Source organism: Pezoporus wallicus, unplaced genomic scaffold (assembly GCF_028554395.1).
Source record: "Pezoporus wallicus isolate ANWC-B61680 ecotype Strahan unplaced genomic scaffold, APGP_CSIRO_Pwel_v1 scaffold_7392, whole genome shotgun sequence".
NCBI classification, from domain to species: Eukaryota; Metazoa; Chordata; class Aves; order Psittaciformes; family Psittacidae; genus Pezoporus; species Pezoporus wallicus.
Window position 1 is genome coordinate 1,555,153 of NW_026639923.1, and position 22,681 is coordinate 1,577,833.

Below are 22,681 nucleotides of genomic sequence, written 5' to 3' on the forward strand. Positions count from 1 at the left end.
CTTTCAAACACTTGAATTTGTGTTTGGGAAGTGGTATATTCAGCATACCAGATGTGTGTATGCGCCTCCTTTGGCCCAACAGCACACTGTTTTGATAGCAGCCTGTATTTATGTCACTGTTACTACCTGTCCTGGGCTAGTGTTTTGTGGTTGTGTAGTGACCTTGCTGGTGAACTGAACGGGCTGAAAGTTGAGTTCTCTCTGCTATGTGCCCTAGACAGCAGCCTGTAGTTGCTTTAAGTGTCTGTAGAATGGTATTCTGACACTCAGAAGCTGCAGAAATTAATCATCCAGTTGGATGTATCCTAGACTGAGGTCTTGTCTTATGTTTATACAGTGGATAGTGCTGACTTCTGTTTGGATGTTTCATCTAGCTATTTAAGTGGGAAAACCCCATTGCCTTTCACTCTTCAAGAAAACAAATCTTAGTTTTCTCCCCAAAGACAGCTTACATCCCTTTCTCTAGTGCCATCCACGCACTGTAATCCTACACGGAGAGATGGAAGTGATTCCAATTATATTGCATTTTCATTTTGTGTATTGCTTTCAGAACTGAACACCTCCCTTGTGGCAGTTGTATAATGCTGCAAAGCTGAAACAGTGTTCCAGTATAATGGAACAATGACTGTCCTTTTCTCTTTGTAGATACTCTCCGCTATTACATGACCTGTAGTGCTGGATACCCCAACCCTTTCCAGCAGGTGAGTATAAGCATCCTTCACCCCTTCTCAGCTTCCTGCTGGGTATAGGTTAAATGCTTTTGATGCCAGCATGCAACAAGTTGCAGGGTGTTAGCTTTATGGAGCACTCCACCTGTTGGTAAAGCTTTGGTAGCTACTTCCCAGCTGTGCAAGAGGTGGCACTGTGATTTAGTGAGTGGTTTTTTCCAACTTCATCACTACCTGCATAGTTTCAGTTCCAAGGTGCCCTCTTAGAAGGGCACTTAGAAGGTGTGTAATGTGGTGAGGACCATGACTCTGTTTGTGGTATCTCTGTTTATATGGCACTCTAAGAGCAGCAACATGAAGAAAGAGCACCCACAATTAATGCCAGAGTGGGAAACTACATCGTGCTTTGAATCTCTTGCAGGTTCTTTTAGGTTAAACAGTGGCAATGGTTCACTCCCAAAATGTGAGGGAGTGATTCTCACACATGCCTCTTAAATCCTTTGGATGTTGAAGGGTTTGTACCCTGAAGTATAAATGTGAGTCATTATTCTTTTGTGTGGGGGCTGAAGAACAGCACCTGGGTCCATCCCAAACTTTGTCTTATGTATCAGAGGCCAGAATGAACCCACACCACCCACCATTTGGCAGACACCAGCTGCTTCACCATTTATATTTAGGATTTTTTAAGTCTTGTCTTCCTCTGTTTTAAAGGGTGGGGTAAGAACACTTCAAGCTGTGGTATGATGCACCATTGCCATCTGTTGCATTTCTGGTTGTTCAGTATACGCTCTGACATGCTAGTGCATGTGAAATTCCCATGGATGCCTTAATGGGATGTGAAGGCTGCACCCTAATACAAACAACTGCTGGTGTTAACATTAAGTCTCTCTCAGCCATCTGATTTAGTAGAAAAATCCAGCTGTGCTTTGGTGAGAACATGAGTACTTTGTCTTTTCTTTCTCCTTCCCCTCTGTCCTGGAGCCAGCTCCAGCTGTGTGTATGGTTTTTGTGTACGTGTTTTGTTTTTGTTTGTTCTTTTGGTTCTTGCTTTTCCCTATTCTTTCTGTCTGTACTTCTTCCAGGTTGGTAAAAGTCAAACTTAACCCTCTTGCAGCTGCACCCATGTTAGTTGAGACAATCTTAACTTGTACCGTTCATACAGATGATGCTTCAATATTTGGGAAGTAGGATTTAAGTCTTTTCCCAGGAGTTCTGTTGGTGCATGTGTCCTGGCTGAAACGTTGCATGTTTTGTGTCGAGCAGAAGCTGTCAGCAAGTCACAAGGCTCTGGTAGAAATGCAGGATGATGTTGTGGAACTCATGAGGTCAGCGAGCAGAGAGCACCCAACCTCCAAGGTAACTCTCCTCAAGTTGGCTGTCTGTGTGCTTTCTGCCTTCCCTTACCCTTGTACAAAGCCTAACATCAGCTCCTGCTAAGCCATTTCCATGTAGTAATTGCTAGCTTGTTGCTTACAGGAGTATCTTACTCGGATCCAGGAGGTTTTAAATTCAACAGAGATCAACTTGCAGCAACTGACAGCTTTAGTAGACTGCCGGAGTCTGCATTTGGTGAGTGCTCAGTAACTGGGCTTGAGCTAAGAAAGAACAAAGGGGATGAAGAGCCTGTACTGTACTGATTATTTTGGTGTTTCAAATCTCCGCTGTGCCAGAGCAGTTTGCAACAGCTTTTACTGTTTGATTCTAGCAGAAAGGAGAATGGGCATTTGGATCAAGTTACCTTTCTGTTCAAATATCAACATAGGAAACTAGATAACACGCCTTTATACATCTACAAGCTGCAGCACTAAGGTTTCAGGGCTCTCAGATGGGATTTTTTCCATAGCATATGGCTTATTGACCTTCCCGTGGGGTGGAATGCCTTAAAGCTGCAGTATAGCATGGACTAAATGTTGCCCTAGCTGAAATGCTGGAAGCAGATAAGCGGATAGTCCATGATATGTTCCTGGGCCACAGGACATAGTGAGGGAGCTGAAGTGCTTAAAGAAAAATGTGTTATCTTACGTGAGCCTTTGCTTTCTTTTCTGTCACCACCACCACCACCCCCCCCCCCCCCCATCACTCCCCATTTTTTCCCCTCCTCTTCTCATTCTTACTATGTGGGGTTGAAAATATTTCCATATATGAATCTGAGATGTGCTTTCTGAGAGGAAATAAGGGTTAGATCAGTTATGAAAAACAGTTGAGATACCTGAAATTAAAACAGAAATATGCTCTGGAAAAGAAACTACAATCTCTTAAGTTGTTTCGGAGACTGTAGTCCAGGGGAAGGGCTTTTGAATTAGAGCTCAATGTTAACTCTCTAATGATCAGGAAACTCTGCTCATTTCTCCCTCCAGGATTACGTCCAGGCTTTGACGGGCTTTTGCTATGATGGAGTGGAAGGCCTCATCTACCTGGTTCTCTTCTCCTTTGTCACAGCCCTCATGTTCAGTTCCATTGTGTGCAGCGTCCCACACACTTGGCAGCAAAAGAGGTATAGAGAGGGTTTGGATCCTGTAGCATTGTAGAGCTCTGTTCTAATGAAGACTGGCTATTGGACTTGTGCCCATGAGCATATGGAGCTCTTTCCCATATGATCCCAGGAGTGTGAGGGATGAGGCTTTATAAGCACAGGTCCAACACACAACAAAAATGTTGGCTTTTGTTCTGGCTGTGGTTAATACTTACATCTGAACCTTATTGCACTGGAATACTATGTGTGCAGAGTATTTAGTACACTGTAGGACTGTAAGTCAAGACAGAGATTAATGATTATAGCTGTAGAGAGAGGTAATGCTTGAACTACGTGCCATCTCTGTAAAATGCCTGTTCTTTTGCATTGCTTTGAGGCATTTATTCTAGTACGGGGAAGAGAATAGGAATGAGAAGCAGTTCACACTTGCCTTTTTGGCTTTGCTTATACTGAGGTGACTGACTTGCATAGCTAATAGAAAGCAGAACTGTCTTGGTGGCAGTAGCATGGGCAGATGAAATACTTGCAAATTGGTGGCAGTCATCTAGCAGCAGAGTTGTTTGGAGTTAGTATTAATGGTTCAGGCTGATCAGGAGGTGTTGAGCAAACCTTTGCTTCACTGACTGGCTGCTGCCATCACATGCAGCTATTAAAATAGCTTTGAGTTTTCTGTTCTTGCTGAAGAGCAGCAGTCTGTGCAGCAAACTCTCTTCTGTGGTCCTGAAACACAATTTTCGTGGTCTAAACCCAGGCTCAAGGTTCAAAGATCAAGATAAAATGGAACATCCTGAACAATAGCAGGAAGCCAGAGCCCGCCAGGCCTGCAGTGCCCAGAGAAAGCCTTGGGAAGTGTGTTAGAGTAGCACTTGAGAAAATGGCTGGTTTCCTTACCTCTTCCACATGCAGCTGCAGAGACGTTACCAAGAAGATAATGGGAGTCTGTCTGTTTAAGGAGAAAGGTTTACGCAGTGGTATCTCTCTTGTGCTGCATTCCATGTAGGCTGCTGCCTGCCCTGCCAGCCCCAGCAGGCTCTGACTGCTGCTGTGAACTGAAGGATTCCCTCTTGCATTCCCTCCAGCATCACTGCTTCCTCTGCCTCCCTCTGGGAAGTGGAGGATGTCATCCTTTATTGCCTGTAAGAGACTCTCCAGGCTGCAATTCCCTAAATAAATCTTCAGTGCCACCTTGTGGTACAGGAGCTGTGGGTGATGTTTAGTGATGTCCATGCTGTCTCTCCCAGCAACAAAGTGCTTCCTACAGAACCCTTTACTAGCTTTGTTAACCATCACTAAAGTGTAGTCAAACCTTGGTGTTTCATCCTATAGGGAAATAAAATAGCAGCGTATATTACGTAGGAGGGACAAAAGATTAATATGGGAAGGAGGAAATGAACCAGTTGGCAAACAGCTCTGCTCTGCATTAAAATTGGTTTAAAATTCTATCACTTTTGAGAGAGTAAAGGCTTTAGACATGACTGTTGCAATTTAGTCTCTCTGAAGACTTCTGAGATTGTGCTAGAAGCTGAAGCAGACTCATAACCAGAATGGGAGTTCAGAGGAGTCTACAGAGGCTTATCCTTACAAGCTCTTTGGACATGGCTACAAGAAACAGAAGGACACAGACTGTTGTTTTGAAGGATGCTTTCTGTGGGATGCTTGGCGCTACCTCCCCACTGTCTCTGTTTTGTTTTGCTGAGTGCTGTGTGTTTCAGGATGTGTGTCCATCCTTTGGCTGCATGACTGGGCAGTTACAGAACTCTGCGGTCTGCCAAGCCTTGGGAGAAGACCGTAGGGTGACTGTAGGGGATCACGCAGTGTAAAAGTCCAGATGGTATCTGTGGGAGGTCTGAGTCACTCTGGTGTAGGCTGTGTTTGACACTGCCACCCTGAGGCATCCCAAATGGGTATGAATGTGGAGGTGTGGAAGATGGTTGGGAGGTTCCTAGGATTACCATGGTTTCCTGCAAACCCCACATGTGGGGTAATTGTAGGGTTCTAGGAACTTTTTCTCCTTCTTGCAGAAGCTCAGATGATGATGGGGAAGAAGAATCAGCTGCTCAAGGGAGTAGACAAACGCACGATAATCTTTACAGAGTGCACATGCCCAGCCTCTATAGCTGTGGGAGTAGTTATGGCAGTGAGACCAGCATTCCAGCAGCAGCACACACAGTCAGCAATGCTCCTGTCACAGAGTACATGTGAGTATCCCGACAAGAAGGCTGTACTGCAGCTTGTCCAGGTTGCTTCACTCTCATTTCTATTGTTGCAAGCACTCAAGGCACACACTTTTGGCCAAGCAGTAGGAAGTGATGAAGGTTTTTGTCCCAGGTGTCAAAAGACATATCTTCTTGTTGGTATCTACTGGGAGAAGGGAATAGCTTAGAAGTGCTGCAGTAGAGAAAGAGCTGTATTAGCATGCTCCAAACTGTGAACAGCTTTGTCCTGCAGGATGTAGGAATCTATCTGGAGAAAAGAAGTAGGAAAGTATTGTCTGGGCTATTTATAACCAAGTTATTCTAATCACCAGAAGAGTTAATTCTTCAGACAGAGCAGTCTTGCCTCCTTAGAGGCAAGATTTTAAGCCTCCTTAGAGACTAAGATTTAAGACAAAACCTTCAGGCTCTGTCCTTCCACCATATTTGCAGTCAGCTCTGACATCTGTTACAGTCTGGAGCTACCTAGTCCAGGTGGGATCTTCAGAGCTTTCTCCAGAAGTGCCTGCCCCTGATCACACTTGGACTAGCTTCAGGGCCCATCTTTTTTCTGAGCTGGCACATCATCTGGTTCTTCCCTTTAGACTTTGTCCTCATTTTATCTCCATTTCTGCAGCTTGGCAGTTCTGACGCTGTAAGGAGGCAGATTTTCTTGTGGATCTATTTTTAAATCACTTGACATGATTCAGTGTGGGCCCTTCTGAGTAAGAGAAGTGCTTAATCTGAGGGAAATAATGCTAGCTTTGTGCCCTTGCCTGGAAAAGGGGGATCCACCTGCCCCGTAGGAAAAGCTTTGAGGGAGACTGACCTGATGCAGTAGTTCTGGGGGTGTGTATGCTCTGTCCCATGGCACTGTCAGAGACCTTCCCCCAGCGAAGCATGGCACATGTCCCCTGTTACCATGTGTGTCTTCCTTTCCTAGGAGCCAGAATGCAAATTTCCAGAACCCCCGTTGCGAGAATACCCCGCTCATTGGCCGGGAGTCCCCACCTCCCTCAGTAAGTCTCTCTTTACTGCTCCTCTCTGCTTCAGCAACTTTGGGGAACACACGTTTACCACTCCTGTATACTCTCAAGGGAGCTGATTGTCAGCCAAACACAGGATCTGGCCCATAAATGGCAGCAGTTTGAGTAGACGAGCCATGTCTCACCTGCCATGGAGAACAAAACCCTGCCGTGCTACTTTGGACATTGCACGTAAAAAGAATACAATTCAAATCCTATGGGCCCAGTCCTATCACCACTGAAGTTTGCATGAGTATCCTGGTGGGTGACTTCAGCAGGATGATTCACTTGCATGCAGTGTACTTGCTATCTATCTGTGGCATTGGTTCCTCAAGTTAAAGAAGCCTGGTAAAACAGTAAATGCAGAGTTATCGCTGAACCTCTCTCCTTAATCTGCCCTAAAGAGATGGTAGGATGAAACCTGTATTATTTTTCTTTTTGTTGAGATTTTTGGTTTTTTTTAAATCTTTCTTTCACAAGTGTTTTACTTTCTTTGGAATCTATTTTTTGTATTTAATTTCCTATAAAGGAAAAAAAAAAGAAACTTTCATGGAAGGTTTTGGTATTTGGAGTGGCCTGAAAGCCATTTCTGTAAGCTGGATAAAGCATGGGCTTGCCTTCATGTCTGTGTAAACACTAGATGAATCTTGCCCTCCTTCACTGGATCCTGTAAGCCTTACCAGAACTTGGAGAACATGCCATTGCAGCGTTCACTGACTTGGTGTGATTACAGAGGATGAGTAGTAGCATGCTTAATAATCAACCAGTCTCCAGGTATACGTAAAGAAAACACACTCTGTGGTGCATGGTTCAAATTCATGGGAAGGGGAGGAGGAGGAAGTTGAAGGAGGAGGGAGTAGGAATTGTGATGGAAAAGAGGACATCACATTCATGTTTTCACTCCAAAAGGACCGCTTCGTCTTGCTGTAAGAGAAAGTGAAAAGTGGAGAGTTGATACTGTTTCTGTGCTTGGCCAGACCTCTTTCAACCTTCACAAAGCATTTCTCCTGATCCCTGGTGGTACTCTGATCACAAGCTCTCTTATCTGCTTTCAGCAGCAAGGTGGTCCTCAGGAGAAGAGCCAATATGCTGCACACACAGTGCAGTATGGCAAATGCTTTACTGCTGGTGTTCCCTGTTGTAGGAAGGGCACTGCCCCTCTAGTACTGCCAAGGCATATGTTCATTCAATGTCTGTAGACCCTTACCCTACAGCTCTTCTGCTTCAGAGAAAGCACTCTTTTCCACAGGGGCTTTAGTTGTGCAACAAGTTCCCTGGTTCTTCAGTGACTGTTTGTGTTAATACTCTGAGGGGGGATTTGAGTCCTGGTGCCTTAGGCTGGTTTCTGAGAGTAGATAAAGATGATACTTGGCAGCCAACAATATGGGCTATAGGGAAGTGCAGGAGCTGGGGGAGGAGGAGAGCACAGTGCTGCACCTATAGACAAGAGAAGCTCTCCCTAGATGAGGCAAGGAGGTAGCTAAAGGATTAATGTGTTTTCTGCAGGGATGTAGTAGACAGGCAGTGGGGAGAAGAAAAATACTGTCTGCTCTCATGGCAGCAGGGAAGGGGGCATTTCTGGGATCTTTGTATTTGCAGCTCTCTGTAGCAGGTGGCTGAGACCATACCAAGGCAGAAGAAATTGTAGCTTTTCATAGCAAACCGTCTGTGGGAAGAGTGAGATGAAAAGGGAATACCAATGCACGTGTCCCTGCCTCTTTTTGAGAGGGACGAGAAGGGGGATAACCATCCAGATATGTTCTGTCCAGTGTGTGGAAAGAGCTGCTATATTCCATTTAGCTTTCTGTGAACAGATGGTGAAAACTAAGATGTGATGATCCTGCTGCATTGTTTGTCCGTTACTTTCTCCTGGCTTTTTGTTTGTTTGGTTTGTTTTTTTCCCTTCTCTCATTCCTTCTGTTTTCTCCTTCTTGCCACAGGGCTATTCCCTTAGGGTTGTAGAGCCCACCTTGTCGCTGACACTCACCACAGCGTTTCACTTGCTTGCACTGTGTTTTTCATGCACGTTGAGGCTGCACTCTCTTTTTCTCTCTTTCTTGCGTCATCACAGTTGTATTTGGCTGCCATGGACAGTAGCAGCCATATGAGCTGGCAGCTTAAGCCCTCGGACAGTGCACGGACATACTGGTAACAGCGCCCGCAAATGGAACAGGTACTGGAAAAAAGGTCCTTCTTGCTCAACCCCTACTCCACTCCCAACCACTCCCTTCATCCCTGCACTGTTTATCCCGGACCAGTGCCTTTTATTTCTTCACATTCCTTCCCTCTGCACCTCCCACCCCATTCCCTCCCGCCAAGGGTGAAAATTAAAACCAGTTTTTGCTCTGGTGCAGACTCAAGGAGCAGTATCAACGTTGGGAAGGCTTCTGGTGCACGTTGTGAGGGCTGTAGGCACCCATGCCTCATAATAGCTAACTCACAGCAGCTTCAACTCAAGAGTCCACACTCAACAGCTTGAACACTAAATACAGAGTGCTACTCGAATGTAGAACTAACCTTGCACTTCAAATGCAGAACAGAAGTTCTCCCATCACAAGAAGGCATTTTCTAGTAGAGAACCATTATAGTAGCTTTCCATTTGGGACTGGTTTTCTTAATTCAGCTTGTGTCTTCCCTTGAGCCCCACTGCTGTTCTGTTTTGCCTTGATTGGTCATAACAGCACGTGCCTGAAACAGGTACGTGCCACAGGCTTTTAGCCTCTCAGTAGGGTTTTTAATTAGCTAAAAGATCCTAGCTGGTAATGGTAGCCTGTCCTGAAGAATTACTTCAGTGCCTGTTAGATCTGTGTGCAGCTTCTCCTTTTATCCTTGCATTTAAAGTCAGGAAGGAGCAAGTTTAAAAAAGAGCTTCCCTAAGGCTCCAGACACAAGCACTAAGATCTGTTTCATTCTGCTTCGAAACCTTTTACTGTTTTTTGTTCTCTGTGTGTCCATATCATCCCATCCATGTCCCACAGGCTCTGTGGACAGGGCCCCCCTAGTACCATTTCGCTGTCTGAATTCCTAATGGGCTGTAGTTGCTGATGTTGTCCAAGATAGCCAATGTTTCCTCCCTTGCAGTTGTCCATGACAAAGCCACGTGCCTACAGAAAGAGTAGACTGGTCTGCATTAGGCTTTGTAGTTTTTGAGCTTGGTTGAATACAGGGTGTAATTAGAGCTACCAGGCAACTTACCTGTGCATGAAGGACAGTGCATCTTCAAGGGAGCTGCAGTCACACAGTAACTGGAAGGTGTTGGTTCCAGCTGGAACAGAATTGCTTTTGGCTCATGCAATCAGTGACCCCTATCTTACATTCTGTTCCTGGAAATATATGTCCATGAAGCTGCTGTTCCTTCCTTTCTGCCATTCCTGGTGGGACTTCTGTCAGCCTTACATTGGATTGCTTTCCATCATGTTGCTGCTTGGTCTGCATTCTTGCTGCCTCTTGCTGTTTGTCTGCCTGCCTTGTGACATGCTGGGAAGTGTCCTTGATGCCCTCTGCCATGGTGCATGAATGCAAACAAACTTGTCCTGAAGCATGGTGCTAGCCCCCTTGAAAGGGTCACAACTTCCTTCAGTCTTAAGTCTTGAAAAGACTGCTCTTGGGCATCAGCTCATGGTGGTGTTTTCTGCTTTTTGGTTCCTGCAGGTGGTATTGTAGTGATGCTAGATGGGTCTATCCCATGAAATAAAGGATTGCTTGGAGTGGGGAACATTCTGGTGTCCTCATTCTGGACTAAATCTCCTCTGGGCTGAAACATCACCTGATCTCATTCTGCACTGTCTTCTATTTATCTAAGGTCACACCCAGAGTTTAATGTGGCTGTCTGCAGGGCTAAGAAAAAAACATTGCATTCTTTCCAAGACTTTAAAAACAAACAAAGCAAACAGAAGCTCTGTTCTTTTTAACTTGGAAAACTTCAGTCCCTTTGAATTGAGAACCCGCTGGCTGGAATTGCCTGTTTCCCTGCATCTTGTACCTCCCATACATGATACCAAACCCTCTGTGTTTACTGTGCTCTATTTAAGGGGTAGATCAACTTTTAAGAACTTGAATCCAGAAGCTTTGGTCTTTATTGAATTACCTGAGTAGCTCTGGCAGGAAATCAGTCAGGGTAGCTGAAGAGAGTATGTGTGGGTTTTTTAACCACAAATAGTAAATGGTTTATACTCTCAGTCATGGTTTCATATGGTAAGTGGCCTTCCAGCATAGCTTGCTTAGCTGTGAAGTACTCATGGGCTGCAGAGGTCACAGGAGTTGGTAGAATTTATGATCTCTAAAATTAACTGATTATACCCATTAATTTTATTTGCAACTAAAGATTCCTTTGTACACAGGCTGTATGTGTTAAGTACCCAACTAGTGTTTGCTGGCAAACCATACCTATGAAAGTTTATACCCTCAACAAGGCTGAATGTGAAGGAGAGACTTTTTCTTTGGACTAATGCAAAAATAAAGCTGTGTGCAATCAGCTGTGTTTGTCCTAGCTGACTGGTAAGTGGCTGGGAGGTGTGCTGTGTTCAATAGCACAAGCCACCAGCAGAAATGGTAACAAGAAGCCTTTTTAGGTATGCTTTTTAAGGTAGCTGGCAGTGTGGTGAAGCTACGGGTTGAAACTTGTCCTCTGTGCTGTTTTTGAAAGGGTCAATGAGGGTGTATAGGCACATGGGTACTTCCAGCAAGAGTACTGGAAGAATGACTGCATTGTGTATGTTCTTTAACCTTCTATGAAAGCTCCTCTTTAAAGGAAACTAAATGCAACTGTACACCTTACATCTGTGTCAGACACTGTATCCAGGTCACCTCAGAGTAGAGTCAATGGCCTCCTTAGCTCTGAACTGTGCTCAGGCTGTTAAGTCTTTAGAATTACTTTATAAAGGAGCTAAAGACTTGTTTTAACTACCAGTAATACAGTTTGGTTTCTTATCAGTGTGACTGGCAAGTGTCTGCTGATACGTCTTCATCTGCTGCTCTGTCCAGATGTTGGAATCTGTGTATTCCACAGCATTTTTCCTCTGCTTCCCGGGAGAGGAAGCACTGAAGGACTTGGATGAGGAACTACTGTCAACAGCATGTGGAGCAGAGCACTCATACATGGGGTCTAATGCAGTGACTGAAGATCCAGTGCATGCTGATAGAGCTGGGCTGGTCGTGAGAGGTGGCCAGTGAAGTGTTAGCTCTCTGCTCCCAGGTTTCAATGGTACTTACCATGGTCATTAAAAATACACTTTAACAGAAGGAGTAACTGGTTCAAATGGTAATGGGAAAAGGTACAAAGGAGCAAAAATCCTGAGTTAAGGAGAGAACATCAGCCCTAACTCTGACTACTCTGAGTCTTGATTTGTTCCTTGTGGTGGATTGCAGGTAGGTTTGAATGTAAAATGCCCTCTGCTTGACTGTCCAAATCTCATGTTCCTGATTACTTTGTTTTAGTGACACTTAAAGAACTGTGGGCTGTTTTCTTGGTGGAGGAAGGAGTGAACTCTTTACAACTCCTTCCTCCATGCGGTGTACTTTGTACATCCTTGAAACGCAGTTCCTCAAGTGACCCTTATTGATTTTAATGCTCTAAAGAAAGTTGATGTTGCATGTTGTGTGCTGAGCCTATATGACTTGTCCAGGAAGACGCACGATCACCTTCCATGATCTGAGATTTATTTTTTTTCCTAAATACCTTTTCCAAAACCTTAGCACCTGGAATTCTCTGTTCATACTCATCTCCTATCCCATGTCACCATAGAGAATACAAATGGAAAATGAGCTCACTCAGTTTTCTTTCCAAGACCCTCTTAGCATGATGTTTAGCTGGTAATTTCAGCACTGCTCTACCTGAAACATGCCTTACTTGTTCTGTGAGAAAGTTCCTTGACTTCTAAGCCTCTCTGAGCCCGTTGGGTTAGTCTCATATGTTTTAATAACGGCCTTACCTTTATTTCTGAACCAGAAATCACATTTAATAAACTGTACAGCATATATAGTCCTTAAACTGGCTCAGCTTGGAATTTTCTACCTTTTGCCTTCTCGCTGACAAAAAAAAGTACATCTTAAACCCAGAAAGAACAGATGTACCCTTTGTCTTCTAAATATAGATGCCGTTTCTGGGCCAGAGTTTCATATTAAGATCTCTGTTCTGCAGAAAGTTTTTCCAATTATGGAAGACACTGAAAGATGAATGTGCAAATAAAGCCGCAGGTGTCTTCATCTTATGCTGATGGGGTCAGCTCTGCCAAAGGAGCAGTTTCTTGCTTCTATTGTGCAGAGATTCAGCCTGGGTCAGCCTTTGAAAGAAAACTGATAAAATGCTGTTAATACTCTGAAAATGCCTTTGGACTGCTGAGCTTTTGAGAGCTTAAAGATGCCTCATAATGTTCTTTCCCAGTGGGCAAGATAAATCATAACTCCTGGTGTGGAACTGCCTTTCAGTTGTCTCTTTACCCGCTTAACCGGCTGTTTTATGTGGTTCAGTTTTAAAGGTGATAAAAAGTCAGGATGCTGAAGGGCACTCTTGGGAAGTAAGATGTGGGCATTGTAGAATTATTCAAGCTCCACTGGGTATAAAAAGAGGAATAAAATATCTGTCCTCATTGCTTGGTTATTAGTATCATGGTAGCAGAATCCCAGAAGCAGTAATGTGGTCACGATGAAGGCATTGAACACACTGGCATAAAGAGGCAAAGCCTTTTGTTCTTACTGCTGGGTGGTATTTACATGCCTTTTTTAGCTCATTATTCAGAGCTGAATGACATACGTTACCTCCGGAGCTTCTGGGAGCTCTTTTGGATTACTTTTCTTAGAATAAAAATGAAAATAAGAATAAAACACCCCTTATACCCCCCAAACAAATCAACCTTTCATCTTGCTGGCCTTCTCTTCTCACCCCCGGTCTGTAGTCATGTCCATCAGTGAATGGTATGCAGGTTGGATCCCAAGTCACAATGGATTATTACCCATCTGATGACTGTTAGCTAATATCATCTTGTTTGATGGCAGCCTGTTTCCAGCCTGGCAGGGTCTGTTCTTTCTTGGGCATAAATTGTTCAGAGATTCATTCTTCCACACTTTTCTTTCAAACTGCCCATCTGTGGTCTTCTGATGACCTCATTGCTATAAAATGCAATGTGAAAAGGCAGTTGCACACTCAGTTTCTTTTCAACCTCCTTTTGTGGCGTGGTTGAAAGCAAGAACATGATTAAGAGAGGATGAAGGTGTGAGGTGGGTTTTTACGTCTACATCATTTCCATTTCCCTCTCTTCTCCCTAGCAAAGTATGGCATATTTCAACTCAATAGCTATTGGATTTCCTTCTGTGTAGAGGGCTTGGGTAAAACAAGCCCATCTGCTCTGACCTAGCAGCAGGCTGACAGTGTGTTACTCAGAGTGGACTTGTGAAACTTTCCTTGTTATGCTCCTTGGTATGCTTGCTGTAAATACAGACCTTTTAATGCAGGGAGGTGGTCGTAACCTGTGGTTCTGTGCTTACATTAAGTCATTCTGACTTACTTTTCTGTTCTGTTTTGTTTCTTTTTGTCTTGTCTTCCTCCAGTACACCTCCAGCATGAGAGCCAAATACCTCGCCACCAACCAACCTCGTCCAGATGCTGGCAGTGTGCATTAAAATGAAAAAGCAAAAACAAAACCCACACGTGCAGTCAGACTAAACAATGTGCCAACTGCTGTGCCCCTGTGCTGTCCTCGTAGAACAATCCTGCTGTTCTGCCCAAAATCCAGTGCAGCTCCTCCTGTCTCTCCAGTCCAGACCACCCCTCCAACCTGGTACCTGTCCACTGGAGTGGAAGCTCCTTTTGAATTTAAGCCTTCACCTTGTTGTACCTGCCTGATGTGCAAGAGAGCAAGCACGTGCAGGCAAGCCACTGAGAGCCCCCAGGCAAGAAACTGGGTCCACCACTGATTAGAGTAGCCTATCTGAAAGAGTTGGTGAATATCTTCTGTTCCCCCTTTATTTTGCTCCCCTTCTGTTCCCCAGAGGGGCTCAGTGAAAGATGGTCGTGATCTTCACTTCTGCAGTGGCATCAGCAGTCTGTCATACACTGAAGAAGCCTGTGACTAGCATGCAGCGAGGGAATGCTGAGTCAATGCACAATGCAGCATTGTGGTGGGAGTCCTCGGTCTAGTACCCGGTGTGAGGGAGGAGGGAAACTCCTGCCTTATGGTGTTACTGCATATCCACTGTTGTTTGGGAGTCTGGGGCTCTTCCAGAGCAACCCAGTCCTCTGCCCTGGTTAACTTTAAAAAGAAACATTAAGAAAATGCCTTTTTCATTCCCACTGTATCTGGCTTGTGAATTCTTGAGGAGGAGCAAGGGGTCCCAGCACCAGTGAACTACCCTGTCCATTGCTCTGAACCTGACCTCTCTGCTCCACCAGGGAAGCCCAGGTATTTGCAGGTGGCATTCTGGGTGCTGCCTTTCTGAGGCCGCCACACAGATCAAGCAGGAGCCAGCCACCCTCTTGGTGCCAAATTTTTCCAGGAAAAGACTTGTAAGACTTTATGGGGAATATTTTTGCACTGAAGAGTTTCAGCTCTCTGATGCTAGGTCTTACGGGACAGCCAGCTTGCAAAAGCGAGAGAGGCTGGAAGCAGCAATGGATTCATAGCAAATGCAAGCTCTCCCTGCAGCGGTAACCTGTGAACTCTGCTGGACTTTCTATTTTCCTAAGAAAAAAAAACAATTAAAAATCATGATTTACAGCACAGAGTTGCTGAACTGGCATTGAAGGAGGTTTTTGGAGCCTCAGTCCTAACAAAGTCACACCGTTGTCAGTATATCTTCTGTGTTCCAGGGTCAGAAACCCGAATGACATCTGGAGAACATTGTGGCTGTCAGAACAAGTTATGTTATTCTATTTCATTTCATTTTGTTTCTCAAGGCACATTGCTGACCACTATCTGACCGTCTTAAGGCACATGTAGGGCATTTTTCCTAGACGTGAGGCTTGCAAAGGGGCAGTTGGGGTGCCTGGAAGAGGGCAACATTCTCCATTGGTGCTGTACTTCCCATTGAAGAGCAGGGCTCCAAAGGGCACTGACAGCTTCCTACTGGAAGAGGAGACTGCCTCTTGGGAGGTGCTGTGGAGTACTGCCCTTTCAGTAAGGTAGTGATGATGTTCCTTTTTACCTCTGAGCATGGGCATCTTAGTGTAGCTGCTGAGCATTGCATTAAAGAATTGGCAGAGGAAATAAAGTGGGAAATGTCTCTCAAACTGGAGTTGAGCCATTGGCAGAGGCAGTTGGTCTCCACCTCAGTGATGTTCAGACTCTATGTCTGTTTACCCCATGTTTTTGCTCTGTGAGGCACAGAATCTACCAATCTGCCTTTACTCAAGTCAGTTGCCTTCTTGCAGTGAGTAGGAATTGCTCCTAGCAGGTAGCTAATGCAGATGATGGATTCTGCTGTAGAATGGTACCAGTTCTGTGGAAGAGCAAGCTTTGAGACTCTTACTTAGATAGAAACCACTAATAGACTGCAAAAGCTGTTACCATGCAATGGAGTGAGGGAAACGGGAAAGAGGTACCACCATGCAGACAGGAATAGAAGGTTTTGGAGAAAACTTCACCCTAACACTCTTTAAACAGAATTTTCTTGCTCAGGACTGAGTTTGCCCTTTCAGACATGGGCTTCACACTGAAACATACCTCTGTGTTATCAAACAACAAGGGCAGGGAAATGTAGTCACAAGTGGTATGGAGAGACACTGTGGCTCATGAGCACCATTTCCACCCTGTCTAAAAGCCTACCAGAAGAGCTGGTGTGCAAGCATGTGGTGTGGTCAGCTTTGCAGGGCTCAAAGCGCACAACTGCTATGTGGGGGGAGCTGAACATTCCCCTTGCTTTGAAGAAAGAAGCAAGAGCCATATAATCCTTATCAAGACTGAGCTGTTCTGCCATCATCTCTCTTTGCAAGGATGTGTTTGGATCACTACTTGCACTGTCAGTTCTAGGGGAGCTGCCCTAAAATCTGTGGCCCTATCCTGCTCATTGAAGGCAAGTGTTTTGAAGGCTGGAGGGTGTGGGGAACCCTGTGTAAACAAGTGCTTCTGTATATTGAATTTTCTGTATACAGAATGCATCCTGAACATGCGTGTGACTGCACTTTGGGTTGGATCTAAATTGCCACGCTGGTATTGTCTGTGCCAGCAGGGCTACCAAGGGAGCGAGCCTATGCCTTTGTGTTTGCAGCATCTAATGGAGCAGCCACCTCGACTTGCTTCCTTCCAAGGTTTGGCATAGCCACTTGTAACACCCAGAACAACTTGTGACGAAGTCTGGGGCTTGCAGCAAGGCACAGATGTGGAGATACGTGCTCTGTGACTTCAAAACATAACTGGAAAGAATGTTCCGGAAATAACATTTTGCTCTCTAGAGGCCAGCATAACGTGACTGCAGTGTGAGCTGTGTACCTTTGTCCAGCCAGCACTTCCTTTACTTGACATGGATATTGCACTTTTGTAAAGCATCCTGGAACTCTGCTGCCCCGCTGCATGCTGTGCAGAGCGCTGGATAGGAAACACAGACAAATGGGTTTCTTTTGGGTTTATTATTATTACTACTTTTATTTTTTCTTCTCTTTTTTTTTGTTTTTACTGGAACCTTGAGCAACAGTGTGGCATTCCTGCGGGCTGGTCTGAACGGATCTGCTGAAGAACAGATGGCCTTTGCCTATTCTTATGGCTGCGACACAGTCGGTCTCATCCATATGGTCACATTCTGTCTGAGGAGCAGACTTTCCAAAGCCAAGGTCTCCCAGGCTCTGTGCCTCCCTCTCGGGTGAACAGCAGGTGCTATCTGGCGAAGACTCATCTGTTCTAGATGGCATTCATGGTTGAGGGAGTCCAAACTCTTCAAGCTGTAGGAGGTAAAGCTGTAGAGACTCCTCTCTCTTCCATTGTGTCTCTCTTGTTTTTAATGTGACAAAACACCAAGGCCATATCACTTGGTGTATCCCAGCTGACCTTATTGGAACATTACTCTTAATGTTACTGGTTGCTATCAAAAGGGTCCAGAATTCAGGGGAGATGAGATTGGCCTCTGGACACTTCACTGACTGCAACGTGGAAGGCAGCTTGTCCGGTTGAAGGTGACTCCATCGGTGAAGACACTTCATGTTACTTTTTCAGAAGCACAAATGTGGCCATTGGCTTGTCTGGTTGGCTTGGTTTATTTCCACTGCATCATCATGTGTGAATGACACTTTCTTTTGGAACTGAGAACTCTTCCAAGCACACAAACATCTCCACAATGTGAAATGTAAATAGCATGTTGGACTCTCATGTCCAGTGTTCAAGACTGCATTGTAATTGTAAAGGAAATCGAATCAAGACTTGGCTGTGAATTTCTTGTGCTGTCTTGGGAATATAACTGTAGTGTTTGTATCCTGTATGTATTATTAAACTGAGTTCATTTTATGTGCTGATAAAAGGGTTCAAGCTAAGGTTTTTAGCGTGCATCCATGTACCCAAATGTGAAGGATGGAGTGCTCCCTTCCCCTCCTGTCCTTTTTCAGTTTTCTCCATTTGATAGCTGTTAATTTTCCGTGTACAGTCATCTCAGCCAAGATGCAAGGGTGTTCATTTGAGTGCTTTGATGGGGACACAGTGCATGGGGTTTTAAGTGATCCTAAGTTAGGATTTCCAGAGCTGTTCCTTGAAAATACATGAAAAAGTTTGGCCTTCCTGAGAGTAAACCCATTTCTCGGGGGGCTGCGTAGCCATTACTCACAAGAGCTTAGGGTGCTGCAGGGTGATAGCAGACAGGAGAGGGTGGATAAACCCTTGCTTCACCCCTGGTCCCACCTTTTCCTTCCAGCAGCAACTGAAATACCATGCTGAGCCCTTTGAAGAAGAGAGGTGTCTTGGCTTGTTGCTTGTAGCCACCCAACCTGATTCAGGAGTAGATGAGGTGGGAGCTAGGGAGAGGAGCTGGCTTTGAAGTACTTCCTATCTGGGGACCAAGGAGAAGCCAAGGACTTTCCCCAGCTCAACAAGTCTGTGTTAGTGTAACGCAGTGAATATCTCTGGGTAGGAGGGGAAAAGCCCTCCAGGGAGTAGATCTAATGGCTTGAGAGAACAGACCTGACCAGACTTCATTTGTACCTTTAAAACCAGGTGGCTTCTTTCATCGCAGCCTGCTCCCCTCTTCTAGATACTGTTGTGTGCATGCTATGGATGGCTTCCCCAGGAGGCCTGGACGTGTGGGATGTTTCGGTAGCAGTTCCTAGGTGGCTAGCAAGTGATCTGTGCTTTTTGAGGGGGGATCTCCTGATGGTGTTTCCCAGCTGGGAGAGAAAAGGAATGGGTTACTGGTGGCCTGGAGCACCCGGGTGTTCACCCAGTCCCTGCAGCTGCATGCATGAACAAAGTGGAACATAAATTGATGTACAACCAGAACGTTCAAAACACTCCTTTCCTAAAGAGGATAGATAACTGTAGCATGAAGCTCTTAGGTGCTCTGCATATTTGATACCACATTGCTCCTCACTATGCAATTCCCGACTCCTTCCTTCCTGTTCCTCCTCTGATCTCACACCAAGACTTCTCCAGGGGCCTCTCCCCAGGAGGCCCCTCAAGTCCCAGAAAAGCTTCATTCCCTTCATTGTCCTCTGCATTGGGTCCAGCTGCCCAGCGTCACGTCGTGTGCCTCAGGTCCCTTGGTAACGGGAGGCCCCATGAGTTCTATTCACATCATTCAGAGGGAAGTTTATTTTCTTGGACACTGTGCACAGAAACCTACTGGTGAACATGTACCTGGCCTTTTTGTAACTCTTCTGTTTGTTCTTCTTAACCATAATGGTTGTATATCATACCACTTTATATACATATAATATATATAAATATATATAATTTTTTTTAAGACTTTGGACCTGCTAGTTCCTTTCAAGTGTTCCTGCACTTACCCAAAACGTTTTTAAATTGTGAGGATTAAAGAGGATTGAGCCCATTTTCTTTTTTGTATCTTTACTTTGAATTCTGTAGTTCTCTTGATTGTAATGTAGCTATTTTTTACTGTAACTTTTTGGTTTGCAAATACTAAACAACAAAACCTAAATGTAATTTCTGTGGTTTCTATTCAGCTTGGGTTTCATGTTTTAAAAATAAACGATTTAAAACCACTGTTCCTATTGATTGACTCTTATTTTCTCTCCCTTTTTTATTCATGGGTTATTATATCCTGACTGTTTTCTGTTCATAAACCTGCCTGAATGTTGTTACCTTCCGTATACTGGGGAAGAGCCAGGAAGAGAAGATGAGACCCCACGTGGAGCGCTGTGTGCAGTTCTGGTGTCCTCAACATAAAAAGGACATGGAGCTGTTGGAACAAGTCCAGAGGAGGCCACGAGGATGATCAGGGGACTGGAGCACCTCCCGTATGAAGATAGGCTGAGAAAGCTGGGGCTGTTCAGCCTGGAGAAGAGAAGCTGCATGCTTCTCGTAGCAGCCTTCCAGTATCTGAAGGGGGCCTATAGGGATGCTGGAGAGGGACTCTTCATTAGGGACTGCAGTGACAGGACAAGGGGTAACGGGTTCAAACTTAAACAGGAGAAGTTCAGATTGGATATAAGGAGGAAGTTCTTTACTGTCAGGGTGGTGAGGCACTGGAATGGGCTGCCCAGGGAAGTTGTGAATGCTCCATCCCTGGTGGTGTTCAAGGCCAGGTTGGACAGAGCCTTGGGTGCCATGGTTTAGTGTGAGGTGTCCCTGCCCGTGGCTGGGGGGTTGGAACTGAATGATCTTAAGGTCCTTTCCAACCCGAACCATTCTGTGATTCTATGATAAAAGAATCATGCAGTCTAATAGCTACTAGAGGGTGGAAGGAATAAAAGTATATCTTTATATACGTATGTATGTCCCTACTACAAAAATCAAACAGTAGTGTCAGTCCTGCGCTGTGAGATGAAGCATGTGCACTGGTATTAGCAGGGCTGGCTTTTACTTTGCTTCTAGGTCTCAGCCTTATCTTGTTTCTGTTAGAAATCCCAGACTTGGGGATTTCTAATCCAGTCTGAAGCCTGGACTGTTAAAATGGAATTGGACAGCTTCAGCAGAACCTCTGAAGAGAAATGATCGATGCAGATGTGCCCACTGGGGGAAGCTGCGCTAATCATGCTTCAGAAACGCTGTGGATTGTATCCCCCTTGAGTGGTCTGTGCTGGGGGCCTGGCAGGCTGAGGATCATCGAATGATGGAATGCCATGGGAGTTACAGCTCCGGCTCAGCCGCTGCGGAAGCATCCCCCTTCCAGCTGATGAGATGTACGTACGTGCCTTTGGTAGGAGGCAGGGGAGCTGGCGCAGCTCAGCGCGGGCTCCTCTTTCTCGTCTCAGCCCCAGGCTATCGTGGGTTTCTTTTTAGTTCTTCATTTGTACTGTTCTCTGATCGCAGGCCCGCTCTGCCGCACCACTGTCAAGTGGTGAACTAAAGCCCCTACCTGCCTGTAAACCTTACCTTCTCTTGATCTGTTTTCTGCCTGATCACACCAGTCAAATCAAGGGATTGCTCTCCTGCCTCCATTGTTCTTACCCCTGTGCTCAGCCCATCTCTTACCAGTTGTGTGTCTTTGGGAAGCTCCCCATCACCAAACAGCACCTCCTGCCTCTGTGCCTGAAGTAGAGCTCTAGGATAAAGGCTGGGGGGGAGCAGAGGGTATTTTGGGGCGAAGAGGAAACAACTGTGGGGTGGGAGTGGGTATGGAAAAGCCTCTGGGCAGATTTGGGTGCCAGGAGATGGCTCCAGCAGTGCTGGTCGCTGTGGATCCATTAAAACAGAAAGCTCCCAAACTACCCAGTGATGCCGTCCTTAAGGCCCACGCTGGTGGCCCTGGATGTCACTACTAAGTGGCAGAGCCAGTCTGAAGGCTGCTGAGAGGGGACCACATCCTTCAGGCCTGGACCTGAGCTGGGCTCTGGGGTACCCTTGGTGCCGCTGGTGCCAGGGGATTGTACATGCACAAGTATGGCCTGTTTCCTTGGAAGGCAATGATTTAACTCTGTTGATGCTGTGTGTTTTTTAAGTGCTTTGTGCATTTGTATGGCTGAAACTCACACCCATCAGTAAACCACAGAGGGCTTCCTGCTCTGCCTTTCACACTCATGAATCATAGAGTCATTGAATGGCTTGGGTTGGAAAGGACCTTAAGGTTGCAACCCCCCTGCCATGGGCAGGGACACCACCGTCTCCACAGACACCGGTTTTCCTCCCTTCAGTAATGATTGACAGATTTTCCTTCCCTCTTTTTTTTCCCCCCGAAGGAGGAGCCCACGTTCTCCCTCTCCATCCCTGCTCCGGGATGATTAAACACGCTCTCTGATGCAAAGAGCCTCGAGCAGACAAGGGAATCTGATGGCGTGAAGGAAAACAAAGCCCCCATCACAGTCAGCATGTAAATATTTTACCAGGTTTATGGACTCCCACGGTGGGGATGGGAACATGCAAAGGCCGATTCCCTGGTGACCTTTCCCAGTGCTTTCAAGCCTTCTGTCCCCAGCAGCCACAGGCTTTGCTTGTCTCATTGCTCTGCTCCTGTGCTGGCACCAGCAGGGCAGGGCTATGCAGAGCAGGGATGAAACAGAAGGGAGGGTGAAGTATGTGTTTGAATAAACCTTTGCTTCTGATCAGCCTTCAGTAGTGGTCCCTTAGATCTCTGCCCTCAAAGATAAGGCAGGGAGGGATGCCCCGGGGAGGTGCTTTCAAACATAATTGTTCCTGCGGTGTGCTGAGCTGTGCCAACGGGAGCGCTGGCTCCGGGAGCTGCCGGTGGGTTGGCAGCCTGCAAAGCAGCAAGCAGAGCTGGGATGCAGTTATTGACTACGTGTCCCCAGCTCCTGTCACCTCTTGGGGTGGGGAATGGCCCATGCTACAGGTCATGCTTCCTGCTGAATGCAGCGCTCTGCATGCAGCATCCGGTAATGATGCTGAAGCCTGGGTCTGCGCAGCTTCTTCCACTGAGAACTGGGTTCATGGTTCTCCTTCGGGAGGGTCCTATTGGGACTTTGACTTGCCATGTGTCCGGGAAGGCAGCTGACACTGCATCTCATCTTCTCTAACCCCTCCTGAAGCATCCTTGTCTCTTCTTGGGAAGGAATGACACCATCTCCCCATCCCACTCTGCTGGACCACATCTGCATTCAGGCGGTCATAGCCTTTCCTTGCACTGCGAGGGAGGCCAGGACAGAGAACCGTGTCGGCTCGGAAGGATGCCTGAACAGGGAGACACCGATCTCTCTGACCACATGGGGATGCTGAAGTCCTGCTATTGGCAGTGGGAAGGGCTTGCAAGTGGAGGCAGACACAGGAGAGATGAGGGGAG

The 22,681-nt window shown here is 45.9% G+C and overlaps 1 protein-coding gene and 1 long non-coding RNA gene across 4 annotated transcripts in view; both read left to right on the top strand.

Annotated features, from left to right (window-relative positions):
• The window catches only part of TTYH3 (tweety family member 3), a 73,046-nt gene extending 59,050 nt beyond the window's left edge, over positions 1 to 13,996 (top strand). Inside the window, exons 8-15 of one of the 3 annotated variants that reach the window (XM_057416964.1) lie at positions 646 to 701; positions 1,932 to 2,024; positions 2,145 to 2,237; positions 3,026 to 3,162; positions 5,163 to 5,339; positions 6,277 to 6,352; positions 8,430 to 8,531; positions 13,904 to 13,996. In XM_057416964.1, coding sequence (XP_057272947.1) covers positions 646 to 701; positions 1,932 to 2,024; positions 2,145 to 2,237; positions 3,026 to 3,162; positions 5,163 to 5,339; positions 6,277 to 6,352; positions 8,430 to 8,510 — 713 coding nt within the window. In that variant the 3' untranslated portion in view covers positions 8,511 to 8,531; positions 13,904 to 13,996. The remainder of the gene's footprint in view (positions 1 to 645; positions 702 to 1,931; positions 2,025 to 2,144; positions 2,238 to 3,025; positions 3,163 to 5,162; positions 5,340 to 6,276; positions 6,353 to 8,429; positions 8,532 to 13,903) is intronic. The other 2 variants (XM_057416965.1, XM_057416967.1) reach the window with 2 other exon arrangements.
• Positions 13,997 to 15,491: 1,495 nt separating this feature from the next.
• Positions 15,492 to 19,486, top strand: LOC130603318 (uncharacterized). Its single transcript, XR_008973125.1, has 2 exons — positions 15,492 to 17,234; positions 17,376 to 19,486. It is a non-coding gene; the product is annotated as an uncharacterized LOC130603318 (long non-coding RNA).
• Positions 19,487 to 22,681: the final 3,195 nt, after the last annotated feature.